The following is a 22,409-nucleotide window of genomic DNA, read 5'->3' on the forward strand; positions in this document are numbered from 1 at the left end:
TTATGGACTTTGTTACCAATTTGTCACGATCTATGAAGGGTCATGATGTTATCTGGGTGATAGTAGATCGACTGACGAAGAATGCTTATTTTCTAGCAGTTAACCTGATGATGTCTATGGCCAAGTTAGCATAGATGTATGTCAAGGAGATAGTAAGGTTTCATGGGGGTTCTTCTAACATTGTGTCAGATAGAGATCCAAGGTTCACCTTTAGATTTTGGCAAACATTGCAAAGTGCTTTGGGTAGTAGGTTGAGGATGAGCTGAACTTATCACCTTAAGACGAATGGGCAGTTAAAGAGAACGATTCAGTCATTAGAGGACTTGTTGAGGATGTATGTGCTAGTTGGTTCCTCTTCTTGTTTTGTTTTTGCAAATATGGTGTGTATCTTGTCTCTTACAATTGTGTCCTAAAGAGAGAGAAAAGAAAAAGAGACAAGATGAAAAAAAAAAGAAAAAAATATATAGAGAAAAATGAGAAAAATAAAAATTTTTGAATAATGGAGTCAAGAAGAGGATTGAATTAAAGGCTTTGGGTGTGATTTGATTGTGTTTTCACTTGTTCCCCATTGCTCCTCTATTTCTTGTGGTTTACAACTTCTCATCCATATTATATCCTCCCTTGTCCTTGGCCCCATTATAACCATGAAAAGACCTTTAGATTTGAACATGCATATGTTTTGAGTGTTGATATTAGAGGCTTGCCAAGTTTGTTTGTTGCTTACTTTCTTGAGTGAATTGAGTTGACATTGTTATCCTAGACACTTGAGAGAAACAGTGATAGTACATCTATGAGGTTATGTTGCTTTTGATTCACCTCTTGAGCTGATTGATTATTTTGCCATGTCTTGGAATTCTTGGATGATTTCTATGAGTATCTGCATTCTCTGATTATCTGTGTGAAGGATGTTGTCTCCTCCTTTTCTTTTTCCAGAATCATTGAGGATTGTGTAATTCTGTTTTGTGTCCGGATGTTGTGTCAGACTCTTGAAGCATTTAGAATTGTTCCCTGTTCTGCATCTTGATTTTGCCTAGGAGTGCAAAAGACTAAGTGTGGTCTATTTTGATGAGTCATTATTTTCTACTACTAACTTAGCTTTTCGCACCATATTGTGTTAGTGAATTGTGTTTAATTCTCCATTTTTATCTCATTTTCACTATTTGGGCTTTTTTTCAAGATTAATTCTTATTTTAATTAATTTGAATTGTTTGAGCTTAATTATTTCAATCATTATGTGCAGGACAAGCACTGTTTGAGCTTGAAAAAAGATTTGGAAGTATTGCTCAGAACCGAACGGTCTGCTAAAGAATTGATCGAACGGTTTGCTGAAGACTTGACCGAACGGTCTACTGAAGCATATGCCGAACGACCTGTAAACGCCTACACCGAACGGTCTTGTAAAGCCTGACCCGAATGGCCGAGCACTACAGAACCGAACGGTCTGTGGAAGCCTCTATCGAGCGACAAAGCATCATTGCATGAGAGTCTTGATCGAACGTTTTGACCGAGTGCATATACCGAATGGATGAGCACTGGTGAACCGAACGACAAAGAACACAGACCGATCTTGTACTTAACGGCTGAGCAGAACCATAGAACCAAACGGTCTGAGCAGTGTTGCATGACCGAACGATTTTGTAGAGATTGTACCACACCAGTTCTTGAGCCTGTTGAGCATTGCTGACCGAACGGTGTGAGCCTTTCATGACCGATCGGTGAGATGAGGTGACTAGAGGAATTTAGCAGCAGTGTTGGAAGCACATTTTGGGACTTCAAGAGAGCCGCCACGTCAATGTTAGAGTGTAATTTCGTTTTAGAAAGCCATTGGGTCAAACCTTAGGACTTTGGGCCAAATTTTAGGTCATTTTGTAGGACAAGCCCATTAGAAGGGCAGTTTGGTCTTTTGAGGTCTATATACCCCAAAATCACTTTCACTTGATCTAAGTCTCCCAACCGCCACTCACATTTTCCATTTCTTGGGAGCGTCTTCTTCTTCCTCCCCCTTGGGGGAGGTTTAGGTTTTGACTTTCTTTTCTTTTTCATGTATTGAAATCATCATCTTTACAATTTCATGGTTGAATTTGTTGTTGCAATCAAGTTTCTCGTTCATTTATGTTCTCTGCATTTTACTGTTCATCTTCTTCGTTTTTACTGCGTTCTAGTTTCGTGTTTATTGTTCATGCTCGTTTTCAATCATTGTTTCCATTCACGTTTTGTGTTTCTGTTTCTGGATTTGCGTTTTACACTTAAGTTCAATTGGTGCATTTTAATTCACTGCAATTTTGTTTCTGCCTGCGCGTTTACTGTTCCAGCGTTTTGTTTCTACAACTTCGTTTCTACTATGTTTTGATTTTGCACGTTATTGTTTCTGCCTTTACTGCATACCGTTCGGTTTTTCATTGCTACCGTTCGGTCTATCATGAGCGAATGACTCCTTCGTCCTTGCTTATGTTTACCGTTCGGTCTATCTTTATGACCGTTCGACTTTTATTTGTACTGTTCAATTTTACTTTTACCGTTCGGCTTTAGTCTGCATTTCCATTTTACTATTTTAATACCGATCGGTCTCCTCTCCAGGACCGTTCGGTCTATGAACAGAACCTTTCGGTCTCCAACATGCTTGTTGTTAGAGCCGATCAGCCTGGTTAGTAGAACCGTTCGACCTTGTGAAGAACCGTTCGATCTTCATGTTTTCCACATTTAATTCAATGCTTTCAATTCTGTTTAGTTATATTTAATTTCATACTTTAAGTTCAAGTTCAATTGCATTCAAAAACACTTTCAACCCCCCCCCCCCCCCCCCCCCCCCTTGCGTGTTTGACCTAAGTCTGGAACCACATTTGGTCCTTGAGAGACGACCTAGGAGTCACTTCCTACTCTATACTGCATTCTTATTGCACATCAAATTTTTATGGGGTGCGACCTCCCATTAGTCACCCCCAAACGGATGGCCAAACCAGGATAGTCAAGAGGGAGGGATGATGGCAAACTCATAGCCAAGGGTCCTATCACTAGAAGTATGGCTGAACTCTTACAAGAAGAATCATCTTTAGAAGGAGAAACAAAACTTTGCTTCACTTAGGCCATCATGGAAGATGAAGAAGTAGTGTAAGATTTTAGGCCATCACTAATACAAAAATGGTTTTTTATACCTCTTAAAAAAGGCTTTTTATACCTATTTTTTAGTAGGTATAGAAACAGAGGTATAGAAAGTTTATGATCTTTTATACCTATGTTTAAATCGCTGTAGAAAGTTTTCATTTTTATACCTGTGTTATTCATAATAGGTATAAAAGTCTTATATTTACACCTAATACTATGAGAGCAGGTATAAAAAGTCCTCCTCGATGTTAGAGAGAAAATTTTCTTTTTATACCTACTGGTGCTATAATAGGTGTAAAAGGTGACGTTTTTTTTGTAAATATTTTATTTGTATGTACTACTATCCATATTCAGACCTGCATAAGATTCAATCCCAAAATACAATTTAAATAATCAATAACAAGTAAAATAATCAATATTATTTTCATCAACACATCAAAATGTAATATCTACCTAACAAAGTTCCTAACTATAGTTACTTAACATATTACACATAAAATAGTTCCTAAACTCAAAATGTAATATTGAAACATCCAATCATTTACAAATGGTTAAAAGAAATGCAGCCCATTGCTCCCGAACATCCTTTATGACATGTTCCATTGGAGACGTGTCATCAAATATCTACACAATGAATAGTTTGAGTAAAGTTATAATATTAATGGCTTAATATCTTAGTTATAAAATGTTCACATTACCAATTTCCATGAGTCAACGATATTTGCGGATATAATTTTCTGCATGTGCCTCATGACATAATATCCGCACTCAAAGCTTCCCGGTTGACGTGAGCACTACAAGTTAAATTTATAAAGTATCATAAATTTTATAATTGTATTTATAGTTTGAAAGATTAACTACTTACAGTTGGTGCAATGAACTGCAACTTCTTTCTAGAGACGATATGTGTTCCCTGCAACCTTGAATATGCCTCAACCACTCTATAAAGTTAAATGTACATTGAAATGAGAACTTAGTAAAATCAGATATGTCTACACTACAAATAAATTATTAAAAACTTACAATATTAGTGTATTTTTAATTGCCAAAGTGTGAGGTTTTTTGTGCAATGAACATAAGAGAACTACAAGAAACTGTTGAGGAAGAATTAATAACAATTGCCAGTGACCCCTGTAGATTCAAACAATAATAGTGTTAAATAACATTTACATAAATAAAATTTATTAATAAAAATTATATACTTACTGTTGCAAATAAGGTGCTAAGTACACTTGCTTTTTTCCGTTTACAAAAGCCTCTAAGAGGTAGTTTTGGACCTCTTCACCTTTATTCCTAACTCCTTGAATGGCAACAGGGTCAATAAAACCATAAATGTGATCATTCTTCTTTTCAATGGTCAACCGATGTAAATACCTTAAACATTGAAAATCACTAACATCACAGGCCACGAGCTATGTTTACTGCTCAATTTTCCATATGGATTCATTCCATCTGTAGCAAGTCCAAACCTAATGTTTCTTGAATCTTTACAGAAATTAGGGAACATGGAATCAAAATTCTTCCACTGCATTGCATCTGTTGGATGCCTCAAATTCCCATCTTTTATACGTCCATCTACATGCCATCTCATGAGTTTTGCATCATTTGAGTTACTGAACAAGCGTTTCAATCGTGGAACAAGAGGAAGATACCATAAGACTTTTGCAGGAGGACCCTTACTATCACATTCAAACTCACCCTCTTTTTGTTTGTATCGTGATACCCCACATTGTGGACATTGATGTAACTTGGCAAACTCGCTCTTGTACAAAATACAATCATTTGGACATGCATGAATTTTTTTATACTCCATACCCATGGGACACAATATCTTCTTCGCATCATAATTGCGTGTTGGCAATGTGTTACCTTCAGGAAGCATGTCACTCAACAACTCAAGCAACTCTGTGAAGCTTTTATCAGTCCACCCATTTCTTGCCTTCACATTGAACAATTTTAACACAGCTGACAATCGAGTATACTTAGTGCATTCTGGATATAAAGGTTTTTCTGCGTCACTGCACAAGCTGTCATACATATGAGCACGTTGGAAGGAATCATGTCCGACATCACATATCATGTCCTCTAACCGATCACCCATCTCTAAATCAACTTCTTCTACTTCTACTTGAGAGTTACTTACACTTGGCATGTCTATTAATTCACCATGCCATGTCCACTTTGTGTAGCTCTTTAGGAATCCATCACATAGAACATGCTCTCGAATAACTTCAGTTGGTAGTTTTCGCTCATTCAAACAATTAACACACGGACAATAGAATCTTCCGTTATTGTCTGGAACATTCATCTTTGCAAATTCAATAAATTGTTCTACTCCACTCTCATATTCATTTGTTGTACGTATCAAATTTATCCAACTCCGATCCATTGTTATCTGTGAAAGCAATCACCTTTATAATAGTCAAAAGTATAAATATGACTTTTACAACAAGAGCAAGAGAAATGCGATTTTTTTATTGGGATGAGTTATCCCAAATGATTTTTTCTTTGAAACTTTCCAGGTGGTAAGGTGGCTGGTGGTATTACTATTCTTGTGTTATTTTCTCTTCCCATCACAAAAGAGTTCAAACTAATTAACTTTTAGCAATTTCCTTTATCACCACATCATAATAATGACCAGGTAATCTAATAAAATAGTAAAATTTCATTAGAAATTTATGAAAAAAAAATCAACTACATCTAAAAGGAGAGTCACATTTGTTACAACTAGATTGTCAGCTACTGTCTTAATCCTTTGTAAACAAAGTACATAATGTAAGAATATGTTGATAAAATTAAGATAAAATGAATTTACATTTCATATTAATTTAGTTATATTTAATGATGCGGTATTTTTTATTGTTAAGTTAATTTGCTTAGCATATTAGTCATCATATTATTAACTATGATATATTTGTTAACTTAAATACTATGATATACTTTTTAAAATCTATGTTAGCAACAAAAAATTCTACAACTTTTACTTTTTCATATCTACCTTAATATCCTTGTAAAATAAAATACAAGTAGTATTATGTTTTTGCTATATTTAAACACATAATATACTCATTCGTTATGATTTTCTAGTTGTATCAAATCTTCCTACTTTGAAGGCTGATATGTTTTATTTAAGTCGAAGTATTTATAGATCTAAAATATATTTGTTAATACACTTTAACACCAAAGTCAAATATTTATGAAAAAATCACAAAAAATGTAATTATGAATGCATAACTTCACCAATATTATTTATAATATCTTTATCGTAGAGTTTTGATGTGATCTTATATTATGTAGGTTATTATCTATCATGTGTTTTTTTAGAATTTTACTAACCTAACTTGTTCACCAAATCTTTAATTGTTGAAAACTTAGGAATACGATAAACATATATTGAAACTGAACAGAAAATACAATAGAAAATAAAGAAAAAATAAAAATAATTGAAAATATAATGGGTATGATTTTTTTTTAATTGTTAGCTAATGCTAAATTAAATGGATAAAGAATAAGTTAAAAGTAGATTTTGTGATATTTTCTAGTTTATAAATAATTTCTTCAAAGGTTGTTTTGCGTCAAACATGTGATATGAACTAACAGTTTTTCCATAATTCTTCAAGCGTTACACACACAGTGCTGAATTTTGTCTTCTTAGATAACTACTTTAATTCATATTATTTGAGATGAAATAATTATTTTTACATTTTAATTTACAGTTTTGGAGATAGGTGATAACTAAAATCATATCTATAATATTTTTATTAATAAATTAATCAAATATAAAATATTAGATGTCATGTTGCAAATAAAAGATATGTAAATTTAGTTTATATAAGATTCTGATCTAATAAAAATATAACATTACTTTTAAACACTTTAGGATGTAAAAATACTGGATGTATGGCTTTAGTAACGTTATTTCCATTGAATTAATCTATTAGAAATAATAAATTTTATAAATTTCGCTTTCTTAAAAATTTTTAAGTACAAACTTAGATAGCAAATATATATAAAATAAAAGTAATAACGAAAATTAAATTTCAATTAACTAAAATTGTTAATGAGAGAGAATTAACGAAAGCCTTTTCCGAAAATAAACTGAGTTAATGATAAATCAACAAAATACTCGTATCAATGAACAAAATACTCGTATTAATGGACAGATTATAAGCTATAGACAACCTGTCCCATTGTTTTCCACGTATGTTTTTGGTTATTTTGTATATTTTTTTGTTGATAAAAAAGTTATATTATTGGCTGAGAACATATATGTGTGTGAGTTGACCCTAATTCAAGTAATATTATCATTATCTGCAATTAGTGATAATTGAGAGTAATAGTACCTTTGTTCATAAATGTGAACAGTACCTTTGTTCACGTTTCAACAGGCTTCAGTGAAATTGGAATCACTTTTCAACAGGCTTCCAAACCAGTCAATCATTTCATGATTGGAAGTACCAAAACAGCAATCCTACAAAGGAATAAAAATAGACGAAAAATTATACATATCTTAGCAGGGGATGCAATTGATAAAGTTCATGGACCATTTTTTCCAATTTCTTTGATTTATTATTTGAGATACAAGAATCTGTTCTTGGAAAGAAGAGTGAAATATTTTTACTCTCAATTCAGGATATAATCTTTTCACTAATCTTAAATATTAATTTAGAATAAAATCTTTCAGCTGGTCCACTTAAGGTAGAAAATTCCTGATTTCATGTCTCAGTTCTTCTTAGTTCTAGCTAAGTTGATTATTTTTTGGGAACTAAACTTTGATTAGCTGGAACCAAAGGTTGACTAATCCCAAAAGGTTGATTAATAATTCTAACATTATGAAATCTCAGCCAGAAAATCTTGTAAACTTACGGGAAATGAGCATTTTATTCATTTTCCAACTAGAATTTATATCTAAAGCAAATTAGAAAAGCCATTTAAGAAAGATGACTTTTATTGCAGAGAGCAATTTATGGTGTGGAGGGATACTAGAACTAGATGTTTATGAAGGAACATTACTGATATTGCTTCTTTGATTAGATGAAAAACCAGTTAGAGCCAACAATGTTGTGTCAGGAAAAGCAAATATTTTTCATGTTAAAGAAACTTGATGAATGGTTTTGTTTATGCTGACATGAAACCTTATGAAATTTAATCCTATATATGAAGAACTGAAATGTTTTCATAGCAGTGTAAGCAAAATGACTGACCTCAAGAGCCCTGTTCTTGGCAAATGCTTCAGGATCAGCAGACAATCCAGCAGTGTCCCATCCATAGTCCCTTGGGAATTCTCCAGTTAAATAAGAGGGAGTCTGAGCCGAAAAGGATCCCAAGTATTTCACTCTGTCTGGACCATACCACAATTCATTTCTCTGCTCACTCATCAATACAGATAACACTACATATTAGTCACACAACACAACCCAAAAAAACCAAAACCAGTAAGAAAAAATATGAAAAGCACAAACAAACAAACACTTGAAATTTTGTATTCTCAACTTTCTTCACTTTTACTAACTTCTTCAACAAACAAACAAACAAACCAACATAAACAAGGAGGAACTTATGAACTCAAAGGTTCACGTCTAAACATAACTAAGATCCAATCACATTTCCAAGACTAATTTCAAGAGGTTTTCATCACATAATTCAGATTCCAAACTAGATTCAAAGTATTATATAAGAGAGTAGCAATTCTACCTTATATCAACTAAACAAAGATCTATCCATCAAAGGAAGAAATCTGAAATTTGGATCTTAAACAAATTTAAAGTACACAAGTTGATACGTTTAAATTTACTAAAGATAAGCCAAGATTAACTAAAGTATCATTGACAGTTAGAGTGAACAACATATTGAGTGTTAAACAACAAAAAACTTCACGCCTGTTTAAACAACCTACTATCAGATATATACTCTTTATACATAACTACTGACAATTATATTCTACACATAACTTCCATAATTGTCCTTGATGATCAGTTCCTATTATATATAACTTTATAGTAGCAAAATGTGATTCAAGAGAATAAATATCACTCCTTAATACCACGTGAGTCATTTTCTGGTTTTTAATCTTGTTTAACATTAGTTCATTGCTAAAATTCTTGTCAATCTGTTCTAGAGTCATTGCAAACCTTTCCTTCACATTCCAAATTGCAGAACTAGCTTGTTTAAATGCTTGTTACTTAGTATAATGGTCAGAAACGAATTTAAGCTGTGTGAGTTGATCAAACTAGGAAAAGGCAAAGCTGAAAAAAGAACTGCACATGTGATTTGGATACCTTGAAGAATGTTTTATCATTGAAAATTAATATTTTTATAATTATATATTTATTTGATAACTTATTTTCAAGAATAATGTAATTATCAAAAACATATTTTTATAATTAAAAATAAAATGAACAAAACAACGAATGTAAGTGATTGTATAAATTTATTTGGAATTCATGGTATTATTGTGTAAAGTAAATAAGAGTGAAAAAAATTTGTTTGAGGATCTTCTTAAACTCAACACCTCTTTAATAATATAAATATAATCAAAACATTATTATTTTGTAGTGTTAAATAAATTAAATTTTGTGTTTTGTGGTGTAAAAGTATCATCCGATAAGAGGCATTTCAAATGACAAGTCTGCAACATAATACCACAATAATTGCCTCTGTTATTCCTTTGTGAGCTAAAGTATCTTACAAAGTTAATCAAAAGTTTCGTCCCTGATCAACTAAGATGTACAAAATAAACAACACAAGTAAAATTAGAATTAAAGCTAACTAGCTAGATCTATTCTGCTATTCAGATTACCCATGATACTAGCTTAATTAGACGACATGAATAGTTAATGGCTTTCTAAGAATACAAAAAAACTCAGATGTGCTGATTTCTACGAGCAACACGAAAAGCAACTCTAGCTGTTTGATGAATCTGTGGTTGGTTTTGGGTATGAAGAATAGCCTTCACAATAGTAAAGAAAACAGTCGTAGCACCCTAAGTTCAATACCTTGAACACCATATTAGCCACCAACCTCTCTACTCTACTACTTTTAGGATAAGATTTTTAGTTTCTTATAATGGAGCAGTCACCGAGGGATACCCTAGCTTAGATCTAAAAGAATATGTATGCAGTTGCACACTTCCTCAGCCAAACAACATATAAAACAACGAAACAGATGTCTGCAACAGCATAAATATTTTGCACACAATGATACAAGCGAAATTGATTGCCTTAACAAAAAATTTGGAGAAGAATTATCAGTATAAACCCTAATTCATAAAAATGTACCACCCACGGCAGACCACCTGACGATGGCACACCACGGCAAGGGTTTCACCCACACAGCTTGAAACGCGGACGAACAACTTCAAACGTGGACCAATAGCTTCACCCAACCACCTCGACAACTTCAATAATAATAACGAACCATAACAATGGCAAGAGAATGAAGAAGAATGGAGGAGAAGGAAGGAGGGAGAACGAAGGATGGGGAAGAAAGGAGGGAGAATAAAGGAGGGAGAACGAAAAAGAAATTGCACTAAGGAAGAAGAGTTGCGGGAGGGAAAAGAAATTGAATATGTAAATAATCCATACCTGTTATAATTTTCAAGCGGTGTAGATCAATAATTTATACCTATTTTTATTTTAAGGTTAAGAGGCATAAAATAAAGGATTTTTTATACCTATTATCATTGCAACCGGTATAAAGCTATTTGTATTTTTTACAATTTTGCCACCGTATCAGTTTTTATACCTGATTTCATTATAACCGGTGTAAAAAAGTTTCACATATTTACAAAATTGCCACCACATCACTTTCTATAGCTAATGAATTTTAACAGGTATAAAAATTAGCTATAAAAAGTATATTTTCCACTAGTGCATGTACTCGACCATTTAGTGTAGGCTTTCCTCAGGCTTGTATCAAGTCCTAATTAGTGTAGGGTTCTCCTTAAGTCATCATCCAACCCAAGTGAAAAGTTTGTGCCATGTGTCATTAATGAGTGCATATTTATGCCTTCATTTAGCCTTTAATATTATATTCTTAATTGGTTTTTTGTACTTTAATAGAATATTTTAATTAAGAATTTTTATAATTGGCTTTATTTAGCATGAGATACAAAAACATGTTAAAAATAGCTTTTTAGTTGCATAAATATTCTTTGAATACTTTTAGTTGTGTTAGTGCAACTGCAACTAAGTTGAACTCATTGAGGTGTGAAAATAAATAGATTAAAGTTTCATGACACCTTAAAGATAAATCGTAGAATAATAAATAATCAAGACTACGAGAAGTCTATACAAGTATAGCATGAAAAAGTAAAGAAAGTTGGCTAAGCTAAGAAGAAGGAACAAACAATAAAAATTGGATCTTGCAGTTTTCTCTATTTTTTCTACTAAAATGGCTTTGATAATTAGTAAATATTTATGAATAAAGAAAATTTGTGGAAACTATATCTTAAGATATTTTATTTGATATTGTTAAATAATTACCTTATTTAATTATATCAATAAATATTAAAAGATAATATTTGTTAAATCTTTTTCAATCTAGCAAATATATTCTCAAATATTTTTAGATCTACACAACAATCAAATATATCTTGAAGATATTGAATTATTTAGAAGATAATTGAAGGAGATTAGATTATCATAAAGAAGATTAGAACAACAAAAAAACCTGAAACAAAACCCAATTCAATTTCTATATAAAGAGATATAGGGAAACACATTAGGGTAGCTTAGGAATCCTTTGGTGGTTCAAATTTCTTCCTCTCTCTTCTTTCATGTTCTCCACCCTCTCTTCTTCTATTTTCATGTTATTTCTACATTCCATGGAGGGTTAAGCCTCTGGGTTTGATTTTGCTGTAAATTTTCAATTGGATTTTGAGGTTAGATGAATAAATTTGTTTGTTCTTTTTTATTCTTACTGTGATTTATTTTTATCTTTGTCTTTTGCTTCTTAATAAAGTAAAAGTAATAATTTTTACATTATAGCAAGTTAGCATAATGTTAAATCTATATAACATATCAATCATATGAGTACAAGGGTTTTCATTTTTAATTGTGAATTTACTTTGATTAAAGTTAGAAACTTTCACGTGATTGAATGAGTTTTTGCCAATAATTGAGAATGTAATTTGATTAGTGGTAAAAACATTAACAAGAATCAATCAAGAATGTTCTTTGGTTAATTAGCTTTTTACTTGATATAAGAGGTAAAAGAATAGACATGATTAGGAATAGTAATATTTAATTAAGAATTTACTTTGGTTAAACTTACTATGATAATCTACAAAGTTCTTGCTTTTAATTGAGAATGTACTTTAGTTAAGAGTGAGAATGCGAACAAATTACTTGAGAATTTACATTGATTAATTTGAAAATCTAAGATAATAATTAATTGAACAATAATATTTACATAATTAATGATGAATCCTATTTTAAAATTATAGCAGAATCAACCTTAGAGGCTTAACCCTCCATAAAATATAGAAATAACATGAAAATAGAAGAGAGGATGGAGAACATGAAAGAAGAGAGAGGATGAAATTTGAACCCCTAAAGGGTTTCTAAGCTCCCCTAATGTGTTTTCCTAAGTTTCTTTATATAGAAAATAGATTGGGCTTTATTTCAGGCTTTTCTATTGTTGTAATATTCTTTATGATAATCTAATATCCCCTAATTATCTTCTAAATAATATAATATCTTCAAGATTTATTTGATTGGTGTGAAGATCTAAAAATATTTAAGAAGACATTTCCTAGATTAAAAAAGATTTGACAAATATTATCTTTTTATATTTATTGATATAGCTAAATAAGGTAATTATTTAACAATATCAAATAAAATATATTAAGATATACTTTTCCAAAATTTTCTTTAATCATAAACATTTATCAATTATCAAAGCCCTTATAATAGAAAAAATAAAGAAAACTGCAAGATCTAAATTTTGTTACCTGTTCCGTATTCTTAGCTTAGCCAAATTTTTACACCTTTTCATGTTATGCTTAGATAGACTTTGTGTGGTCTTGATTGTTTTCTATTCTTGGATTTATCTTTAAGGTGTAATGAAACTTTAACCTATTTATTTCTACACACCAATGAGCTCAACTTAACTACAGCTGCACTAACACAACTCAAAATATCCAAAGAATATTTATGCATCTAAAAAGTTATTTTAACATGTTTTTGTATCTCATGCTAAATAAAATCAATTATAACAAATCCAAATTAAAATATTCTATTAAATTATAAAAACCAATTAAGAATCCAATACTAAAGGCTAAATGATGGCATAAATATGCACTCATCAGTCATGCTTCTATTAAAGAGGATTTGCCTTTAGTCGTGGCCACATGACACTCTGGGATTAGAAAGGTTTTATTTTATGAGTGGCCGCATGTCCTTCTACCATTGGAGAGAATTTGGACACTTGCCTCCACCCTAGAGGGCCTTCAAATTCTTGGCCAAGCTTTGCTCTTTTGGGTTAACTTTAATTTTAGGGTTTTAGGAGACACCTTTGCCGATTTAAAGAGTTATCTCCACCCTTGTAATCATTTTGGAATTTAAGTAAGGTTATGATGCCCAAATTTGGCCACGTTACTTCTCCTTGATCAAGACTAGAGCAACCCTAGAGGCCTCTCTAGTTACCTTCCTCATTGAGTTGGCCGACATCTGTTTGAGCCACCAAATATCACAACACCACCATATTGTCACCAAAGCCATGAGCTTATCTCCTCCCCCACCATCGTATGAGCCACCTTAGAACTTTCATTCCCACAATCTTTCGCACCATAATACTCTAAGGGACCATCTCCTTGCTTCTTTCTAAGCTTTGATCCAACCTAGCTAAGGAGGTTACCATCAGTCTTCCTTAATTGTTTGGGGAAGTTGTAAATCTTCGAATGTGTTAATGTTGTTAAGACCTATGGTAAAGTAGGGTTCCACTTTCACGCTTAACATAACATTTTCAGGCCTCTTTAGGGTTTGTTCTTATAGTGATAATGTCTCCATTATCTACTGGGAACTTCACCACATAGGGGTAGAAACAATAACGCTAAGTCGATTAAGTGTTTTTCGGTCTATGAGTGAATTGTAAGATGTATCAGTCTCCACTAGAATATATCGAACCTCCAATGTTTGGAGAGATTCTGGTGTTCCAAACATCATAAGAAGATCAACATATCCTTGTGTGTGAATTCTCTCTCTTGCAAAACCTATCAATGGATTAGAATAAGATTTTATCCATGAAGCCAATATGTTAAGCTTTTGAAATGTGGATGAGTACAAAACATCTTTCGAGCTCCCTTGCTCGATGGGTATCTTATTCACCCTCCAATTGGCAAAAGTGGCCATCACGACCAATAGGTCTTCCTGGTTAGGATCATGGATGTTGAAGTCTTCATTTGTTAATGTAATGGTTAGCATTGTCTCAGAAGAAAATTGGCTAACCAACTTAACGCTTTAGCGATATCTTTTCCTTGTAAAGTTGGTACTTCCTCCTCCATCAAATCTTCATGCAATTGTATTAATATTCTCTCGAGTATCTTCCGTTGTAATAAAGTGAAACATCCTTAATACATGATCATGTATATAATTAGATGAATAATTTTTATATATTTATTTTAACATTTATCTATACGGTTGATTTTAATCAATTAACGACATAATAATATTATTTGTTTCAAAGAATATATCTTAAAAAGAAATTGAGGTATTTTTTTTCTTTCCAGGTGTCAACTCACCCTTCTCAACTATTAACTATATATTATATATTTATCATTAACTTTAACAAAATAATAATAATTAAATATTTTTTTCGTCTAAAAAAATAATATTTGAATTTTCTTTCTAATTGTTCACATTCTTTCTTAAAAATATGTCGTTACTTTTTTATTAAATAAAGAACTAAAAGTTGTATACTCTTTAAATGAGTACTTGCTTATCTTCTTATTCCATCATCTCAAATAGAAATAGAAAAAGAAAACACCTAGAGATGGCCAGAAATAAATAAAGTATGTGACAAATATTAAATCGATATTTTTAATGAATAGTGACCGGTATTCAATACCGATATTTAATTATCATATTATTAATAAAGATGGGTATAGATATCATGGTATATGATCATGAATGTAATTATAAATTTCATTTGTAAATTTAAGTGATTAAAGTAAAATTATTAGTGAAATAAATATTAATCATAGAATAATTATTTAAAATCTGATTTCATATATTTTTATTTTATAAAAAAATAATTTTCAAAATTTATATTTTGACACAATCCATTTAATTTTTTAAAAAAAGACTAAATTTATTGTATTAATATTTTATTGAATGATTTGACATAAATTTTATGTATAATTCTTTTATAACAGAACAAAATTTTAGATGGGTGAGTAGCGGATAGACATCGTTCCCATCCTTCATCTAAAGACTCAAACTACCTTAATCAATTCTACAAAGTGGTAAGGGTGCACAAGTTTGATTTAGAGGACTATAAATAACCTTATAGTAATAATAATAATAATGATAATATACAGATCAAAGTACTTGGTTGATGAAAATTGTCAGAATTGGACTATGCAGCCAATTCTTTCCTATCCTTCTAAGAAATCCAAAAGATGAAATGTTGAAAGAGTTGTTATCTATCGGACCAATTTGAAAAGTCCAGAATTCTCAGTAAGTCACTGTCACTTATGCTGAGTGTCAAATTCTGTGATCCTCATCATCCATCATCTGTTGCCTGAATTTGAGAAGCATACTGAAGGTTCCAAAGAACATCCTCAATGGATGGTCGGTTCCATGACTCAGGAGATATGCATTTATTTGTTATGGAAATCACAACAAAAAGAGATTCTTTTGAGCAAGTAGCTTGCACAATTGGGTCCACAATCCCTTTCCACCCATCCTGACTATTGAAAGTTGCCTGCAAAATTGAGTGTGCTAAATTACCTACCTTGGTAAAAAATTATATAAATTTTATGAGGTATGCTTCTGTTATAAGCACTTATCAACTCAGTTAGAAAGCTTTTGAAAATAAGCAGTTATTTCTCAAGGTTTAATCGTTTCCAAACATTTTGTGTAAGACTTGTAGTGATGTTATTGTAGAGCATTTCATTATGGCTTGTGATTGGAAGATAATATGTTATGTGAACATCTTTTGTGCATACCATTACATTCGACACAGCTGTTACTCTTTCAGCTGATACTGAAGGTCCAACCAGTGCCTCCAGTAGTATGAATCCAAAGCTATAAACATCATCCTCTAACATTTTCATTTGCCTGAAAAAACATCATGACACATAAACCTCAAAGAATGTTGGGAGAGAGGACATTGGATCTTGAAAGGATTATGAAAAGAAAAGAAAAAAAGGCATATGATATCTGGGAATTCTTACCACGAATTAGGACTTTCTCCTTTTACCTACAAAATAGAAAAAAACAAGACATAAACAAGGTCTTTCAAGAACACAAATAAAGGGAAAAAAAAAGAAAAAAAAGAGTGCAATCATACCCCACATGCATCAGCTTCTTCTGATATAATGGACAATCCATAGTCACTCAACTTTGCCATCCAATTCTCACTCAGCAAGATATTGTCACTCTTAAGTCGATTTTTGAAGAAACCAGGTATCATGCCAGTGTGTAGGAAGTGGACAGCCTTAGCAATGTTGATTAGTACTGATAATCGCTCAGACCAGTTGAAAACCTTGCCAGAACTATGTCCTGCACATGCAATTTGTCACACTTAAATTTAGTTCTCAGTATAAACAGCTTCACAAACTAGTTGGTGGGGACCAGAGATTTACTTTCAACTTTCTAATGCATATTATATTTCAATTTGAGGGTCTGAATGCAAGTTGGAAAACCAAGCTTGTTTCACTCTTCGAATGGATTCTAAAGCTATTTTAATATTCCAAGATGCCATTATCCACTTAGCACAGCTACCACATGGTATTGACAGAAAACAAGAAAAGAAAGCCATAATATTAAACCCCATTTCCCATCAGAGATACACCACACTCTGCTACAATACAAGGAGGATATTTCATATTTCTTGTAAACTTCTGCATTTACTTGTCAGAATAATGTCATTCATGTGAAAACCACTACTTTAATGTCTAGTTTATGGCTCGTACTTTGATATTCAGTCACCATTTTTTAATTAATAAATGAAGTAATGTTCCAGACATGGCAGGTGAAATGCTATACTACACGGAAGTTAGTGCTAGTATTGACTAATGAGAGAGTTTCAGATTCACATATTTTAAGACAAGAATCGGTGGATTCAACAATTAGAATTTAGAAGTTCCTTCATGTAGTTCAATATAGCAGTTTATTTGACTGATGTTCTGCTTTTAGACGCTTGTATGATGATGATGATACTAGCTTAAATGACTTGGGATTTTAGTAACCATTAAGAAAGTGAAAGAAACAGTATACTCTTACCAGAGAGATAAGTTTGAAAAGTCCCATTTGGCACATATTCATAAATTAGAAAGACATTTGTCTCATTATTCTCTCCTACAACACCATCAATGCAGTGACCAAGAAGGGATACCAAATGAGGGTGACGGAGCTTTGCAAGCAAATCCAACCTCAGTTTGAAATTTCTAACTGAATACTTTTTTGACACAGGCAGGGACCTTATTACAATCTGCATCCCACTCTGCAGTTTTCCTCTGTAAAGCTGCAAAATTTGGGAGAAATTTTCATTAGTATCTCATCTGACAAAAAGAAAAGATAGATCATTATAGCTTAGTTGTTTTATCAAACATCAAAACCCAAATGTCACATTCAACAAGTCTCAACTCTCAACAATTTAACTCTTCTTTTAAAAATAGGATTTGGACACTACCTTCCCATATATATTTTCACCCATAAAAGTAGAGTTATCAAAGTTATTTGTGGCTTCCTTTAGCTCTTCCAAAGAATAAGACCTACATGTGGGGAGGTCCTCTCTGCTTAACTCTGCAATTTCAGAAATATACCCTGAAAATAGTAAGCCCAAAGGGAAAACAAAAATATGAAGTTAATGTACATGTCCCACAATTTTTCATATATGCATGAGTATATCTGTACTGGGTCCGCCTGGCACATGCCAAGCGCCCAATCATTCAGTGACGTCCCCCCAAGATAGGACGTCTGCCCGAAGATGGCAATCAGGCCGAGCGCCCAGCCATCTGGTAAATGCATGTTCGCCCAGGACGAGACGTTCGTCCAAGGATTGGACGTCCGCCCAAGAGTTGGACGTCCGCCCAAGATGGGACGTTCGCCCAAGAGTTGGACGTCCGCCCAAGAGCTGGACGCCCGCCCAAGATGGGACGTCCGCCCAAGAGCTGGACGTCCGCCCAAGATGGGACGTCCGCCCGGAGTGGACGTCCGCCCAAGAGTTGGACGTCCGACCGGAGTGGAACGTCCGCCCAATGTGGAACGTTCACCCGAAATGGAACGTCCGCCCAATGTGGAACGTCCGCCCGAAGTGGAACGTCCGCCCAATGTGGAAACGTTCACCCAAAGTGGAATGCCCACCCGAAGTGGAACGTCCGCCCAATGTGGAACGTCCGCCCGAAGTGGAACGTCCGCCCGAAGTGGAACGTCCGCCCGAAGTGGAACGTCCGCCCGAAGTGGAACGTCCGCCCGAAGTGGAACGTCCGCCCGAAGTGGAACGTCCACCCAATGTGGAACGTCCGCCCAATGTGGAACGTCCGCCCGAAGTGGAACGTCCGCCCAATGTGGAAACGTTCACCCAAAGTGGAACGCCCACCCCAAGTGGAACGTCCGCCCAATGTGGAACATCCGCCCGAAGTGGAACGTTCGCCCGATGTGGAGCGTCCGCCCAATGTGGAGCGTCCGCCCAATGTGGAGCGTCCGCCCAATGTGGAGCGTCCGCCCAAGGAGTGGACGTTCGCCCAAGAGCTGGACGTCCGCCCAAGAAGTAGTACGTCCGCCGCCCAAGGAGAGGACATCCGCCCAGAGTAGGACGTCCGCCCAGAGGAGGACGTTCGCCCAAGAGCTGGACGTTCGCCCAAGGATTGGACGTCCGCCCAAGGATTTGACGTCTGCCCAAATGCTAATGACACATTAAGTCCTTAATGAAGATTAAGGTATTATTGGGCCGTTTACAGGCCCCCAAAAGGTAAAAGCCCATTACGATCAGTATAAATAAAGGTCTCAGGTATGATTTCTGGACAGATTGCTTAGAACGCAACACATGCATGCATTATTCAACGCCCTGTCATATTACTGACTTGAGCGTCGGAGTGCCTTTAGCAGGTACCCGGCCCCTCCCCACTGGGAGGGTGGAGCAGCGCTAAGGAAAGGGAGGACGCCCGCCCAGCTTGGAGCTGAAAGCAAAGGATCATCCGCCAGGAGGGGAGGACGTCCGTCCAGCTTGGTGCAGAGAGCGAGCGTCCGGATTGGAGGACGTCCGCCCGGTTTGGAGCACAGAGCGATCGTCCATCTTGGTGCCGCCCGCCAGTGAAGCTTGCTTCGGTTCGTGGGATCCGGCTGAAAGTGTCCGCCCGTTTCCGACGTTCGTGATCGCTCATCCGCCCGGCTCCAGCATTCGCCATCAGTCGTCCGTTCGTTCATCTTCGTCGTCCGCCCATCCGCCTTCAACAGTAAGTTCGTATGTTTTAATAGGATCCGCTCGGATCCAGCCGAAATGCATGAGTATATCCATATTTTCATCTAAGGGTTTTAAAAAACAGTTTTCATTCAATCGCAATGCAACAACAACAATTGCATCTACATCAGCTATATTTGTCTACACTGTCCTACAATATTCAGCATTGTGACAAAACTGCGATTGTGATCACAATTTAAAGCCTTGTTTTGGCCATTTATGAATGAAGAAAACGTACTTGCATTTGTCACAAGCTCAGAGGAGAACCCTGCCGCGTAGCTGCTATCTTGAACTGTTTTATGCAATAGGTGCTGCTCTGACACACCTTGAAGGAAGAACTTCTTACAAGTTATGACAATGGTCAAAGCCAAAACCACAGAGATCAAAAGAACTCCTACAATGACACCAACAAAAATTCCAACTCTATATGATTTCTTCTTGACATGAGCTTCTGTGCAGTAGGATACTGAATGCTGATGTTGCACTCCCCCAGATAAACAGTTTCCGTCACTCTTAACGACTCTATTATCTGATCTAGTGCTCAGTGAAGAAGGTAAGTCCCCCACTAACCTATTGTATGATATGTCAACAAATGTAAGTTGGCTGCTACATTTTAGGTGACTTTGCAGTGGTCCATTCAACATGTTGGAAGCCAAATTCAAGTAACTGATGTTTGGCAGAGAGAAAAGTTCAGCAGGAGCAGTGCCAGTGAGTGCATTGAAGGAAACATCAAGCTTCTGAAGCCTGTTAAGTTGACCATAGCGCTTGGGAATTTCACCTGAGAAGGAATTTCTTCCGAGGAAAAGACTAATCAACCCTTTTGGCATTGCTGGCAGGAAAGACTCTAATTTGTTTTCTCCTAAATCTAGCTGTTCCAAGCTACTCAAAGCACTAAAATCTTGCAGTATCCCTGATATTTGATTGCTTGACATGTCAATGTCTTTTAAAGAGGTGACACTAAGGATTGAAGGTGGAAATGGACCCTTCAACATGTTATTCCTCAAACTAAGAACTGAGAGATTGCTTGATGAATTGAACACGTTCGGGATGGTTCCATTGAAGAAGTTATCACCCAATCCAAGAGTTTGAAGGTTCACCATTGTGCAAATCTTAGGAGGGATTGATCCATAAAGATAATTGAAACTCAAATCCAGATGTTCAAGTGCATAGAGTCTGTGAATTCTATCAGGAAGTGGTCCCCACATGCCCAAAGAGACAAGACTAAGCACTCTCAGGCTGGTTAACCTTGCCACTGTAGCCACAAAAGAGTCCATGGAGAAGCTATCTGATAGTGTTTGATTTGGAATGGCAAACCCATCAAAATCTCTACCCTCGGTTGGCTTATCACCCAAGATGGAGAGCTCAGTGACAAAATTGTCCTTGCATGTGACATTCACTTGCCCAGAAGAAGAAACAGAGCAAAGATCTGTCCAACGATCTCTCCACATTTCCAATTGTCTTGGGTACTCCAAGTGCTTTTTCAACTGAAGAAGCACTTGGGTCTGAGAGGACTGCATCTGAGCACTGCAACTACTTACAAAAAAGACACACCAAAATGAACAGAATAGCAAAACAAAGTCATGAAATCCCATGAGGAAAGTTCTACTCTTCTTTGGACACTGCTTCAAGGAGCAAGGAACAACTTGCTCGTGTAAAGAATCCAATGGAAAACCTGTCTTAAACAAATTTAAAAGAAGTCCCATTAAAATTATTGAAAACTTTTAACCACTCCATAAAAAGATAATGTTAACAATAAAATGAAAGATGACTTGCACAGATCGTTGTAATTCACTGGTACCTCATATGAGCTTAAATATCTTTGACCATTTCAATTGTTCAACAGAGTTGGTTGTGCAAACATTAATGAACAGAATGTAGCAAGATAGGCATTGGTTATGACTATGAATGAAGGAAAAGTAGTATGAGGGTAAAGAGAAAGAGCAACATTAATAACATCTGCACAAAGCTTTCTCTTAAATAGGGGGAATCAGATGTAAATCAGTATTAAACAAGAGAAAGATCAAGCAGTGATCTTTGCTCAGAATCCGATATACGAAAGTGGGGTACCTGAAGTTAATGCATTTACTGCTTCCACATGGATTTATTTCCCACTGTGCTCTCTCCACCAAATAGCAATAATGGGGTGCCAGAGGAAAAGGGTAATATGAAATGTTCTTCTGTGAGAAAAGTAGGAGGAGGGAAACGAAACTGTTCTGATGAGAAGAAACAAAGGACTATCTACATAATATATTCTTTCAGCTAAAGTTCAAACTTTTTATGGTTTCTAATTCAACTCTTTACAAAAAAGGGATATTGGTGAAATTTGAGGACTTCTTGGGTAAGATGTTCTAGCCAATAAACATGGAATAGAACATCATAAGTTGTTATGTGTTAACAGCAGAAAACAAACAAATAAAACACGTGTGATGGGCCATATGATACACTATATATACACTTGTGTCTGTGGTATCTATCTAACAAACTAGAGGTGCCATGCTATAAGGGCCCCACAATCATTGTAGAACTATGTCTACATTTGTAACCTTTGTTACTATTTTCTGATTTTTGCATTACTTGGGATTCAGGGAACTGCAAGAAACTGCACTGCACATTCAGATTTCTGAGTATTTAGTTGATGAAAACTGATCACAGACTTAGCATTTGATTAGTTGATATTCAAT

The 22,409-nt window shown here is 34.8% G+C and overlaps 2 protein-coding genes and 1 long non-coding RNA gene across 6 annotated transcripts; all 3 read right to left on the reverse strand.

The window, feature by feature from the left end:
• Positions 1–3,814: 3,814 nt before the first annotated feature.
• LOC128196112 (uncharacterized) lies at positions 3,815–4,200 on the reverse strand. The gene is made up of 3 exons (XR_008248265.1): positions 4,126–4,200; positions 3,968–4,043; positions 3,815–3,896 (listed from the first exon to the last, which is right to left on the reverse strand). It is a non-coding gene; the product is annotated as an uncharacterized LOC128196112 (long non-coding RNA).
• A 277-nt stretch (positions 4,201–4,477) lies between these two features.
• Positions 4,478–5,491, reverse strand: LOC108322556 (uncharacterized). Its single transcript, XM_017554688.2, has one exon. It carries the CDS (start codon positions 5,489–5,491, stop codon positions 4,478–4,480), a length of 1,014 nt encoding a protein of 337 aa, XP_017410177.2.
• A 10,133-nt stretch (positions 5,492–15,624) lies between these two features.
• Positions 15,625–22,066, reverse strand: LOC108322557 (probable inactive leucine-rich repeat receptor-like protein kinase At3g03770). 4 transcript variants are annotated; one of them, XM_017554689.2, is made up of 8 exons: positions 21,796–22,066; positions 19,967–21,400; positions 17,959–18,092; positions 17,550–17,790; positions 16,615–16,826; positions 16,499–16,524; positions 16,271–16,382; positions 15,625–16,026 (listed from the first exon to the last, which is right to left on the reverse strand). In XM_017554689.2, exons 2-8 carry the CDS (start codon positions 21,318–21,320, stop codon positions 15,826–15,828), a joined length of 2,280 nt encoding a protein of 759 aa, XP_017410178.2. In that variant the 5' UTR covers positions 21,321–21,400; positions 21,796–22,066; the 3' UTR covers positions 15,625–15,825. The 4 variants fall into 4 exon arrangements, with proteins under 4 accessions (XP_017410178.2, XP_017410181.2, XP_017410183.2 ...); XM_017554692.2 differs by having other exon boundaries at positions 19,967–21,404; XM_017554694.2 differs by having other exon boundaries at positions 17,959–18,071; positions 21,796–22,065.
• Between the last annotated feature and the right edge of the window lie 343 nt (positions 22,067–22,409).

The sequence above is a fragment of the Vigna angularis genome, chromosome 4 (genome assembly GCF_016808095.1).
Source record: "Vigna angularis cultivar LongXiaoDou No.4 chromosome 4, ASM1680809v1, whole genome shotgun sequence".
Taxonomy (NCBI): domain Eukaryota; kingdom Viridiplantae; phylum Streptophyta; class Magnoliopsida; order Fabales; family Fabaceae; genus Vigna; species Vigna angularis.

Bases quoted from the DNA above. Each gene is read 5' to 3' on its own strand.
- LOC108322557 (XM_017554689.2), bottom strand. From the start codon at position 21,320: ATGGGATTTCATGACTTTGTTTTGCTATTCTGTTCATTTTGGTGTGTC. The intron at 16,827-17,549 runs GTAAGAGTATAC...TTGCATGTGCAG, and splicing joins TTTTCAAACTTATCTCTCTG to GACATAGTTCTGGCAAGGTT. The intron at 16,525-16,614 runs GTATGATTGCAC...TCTATTTTGTAG, and splicing joins AAGAAGCTGATGCATGTGGG to GTAAAAGGAGAAAGTCCTAA.
- LOC108322556 (XM_017554688.2), bottom strand. From the start codon at position 5,491: ATGGATCGGAGTTGGATAAATTTGATACGTACAACAAATGAATATGAG.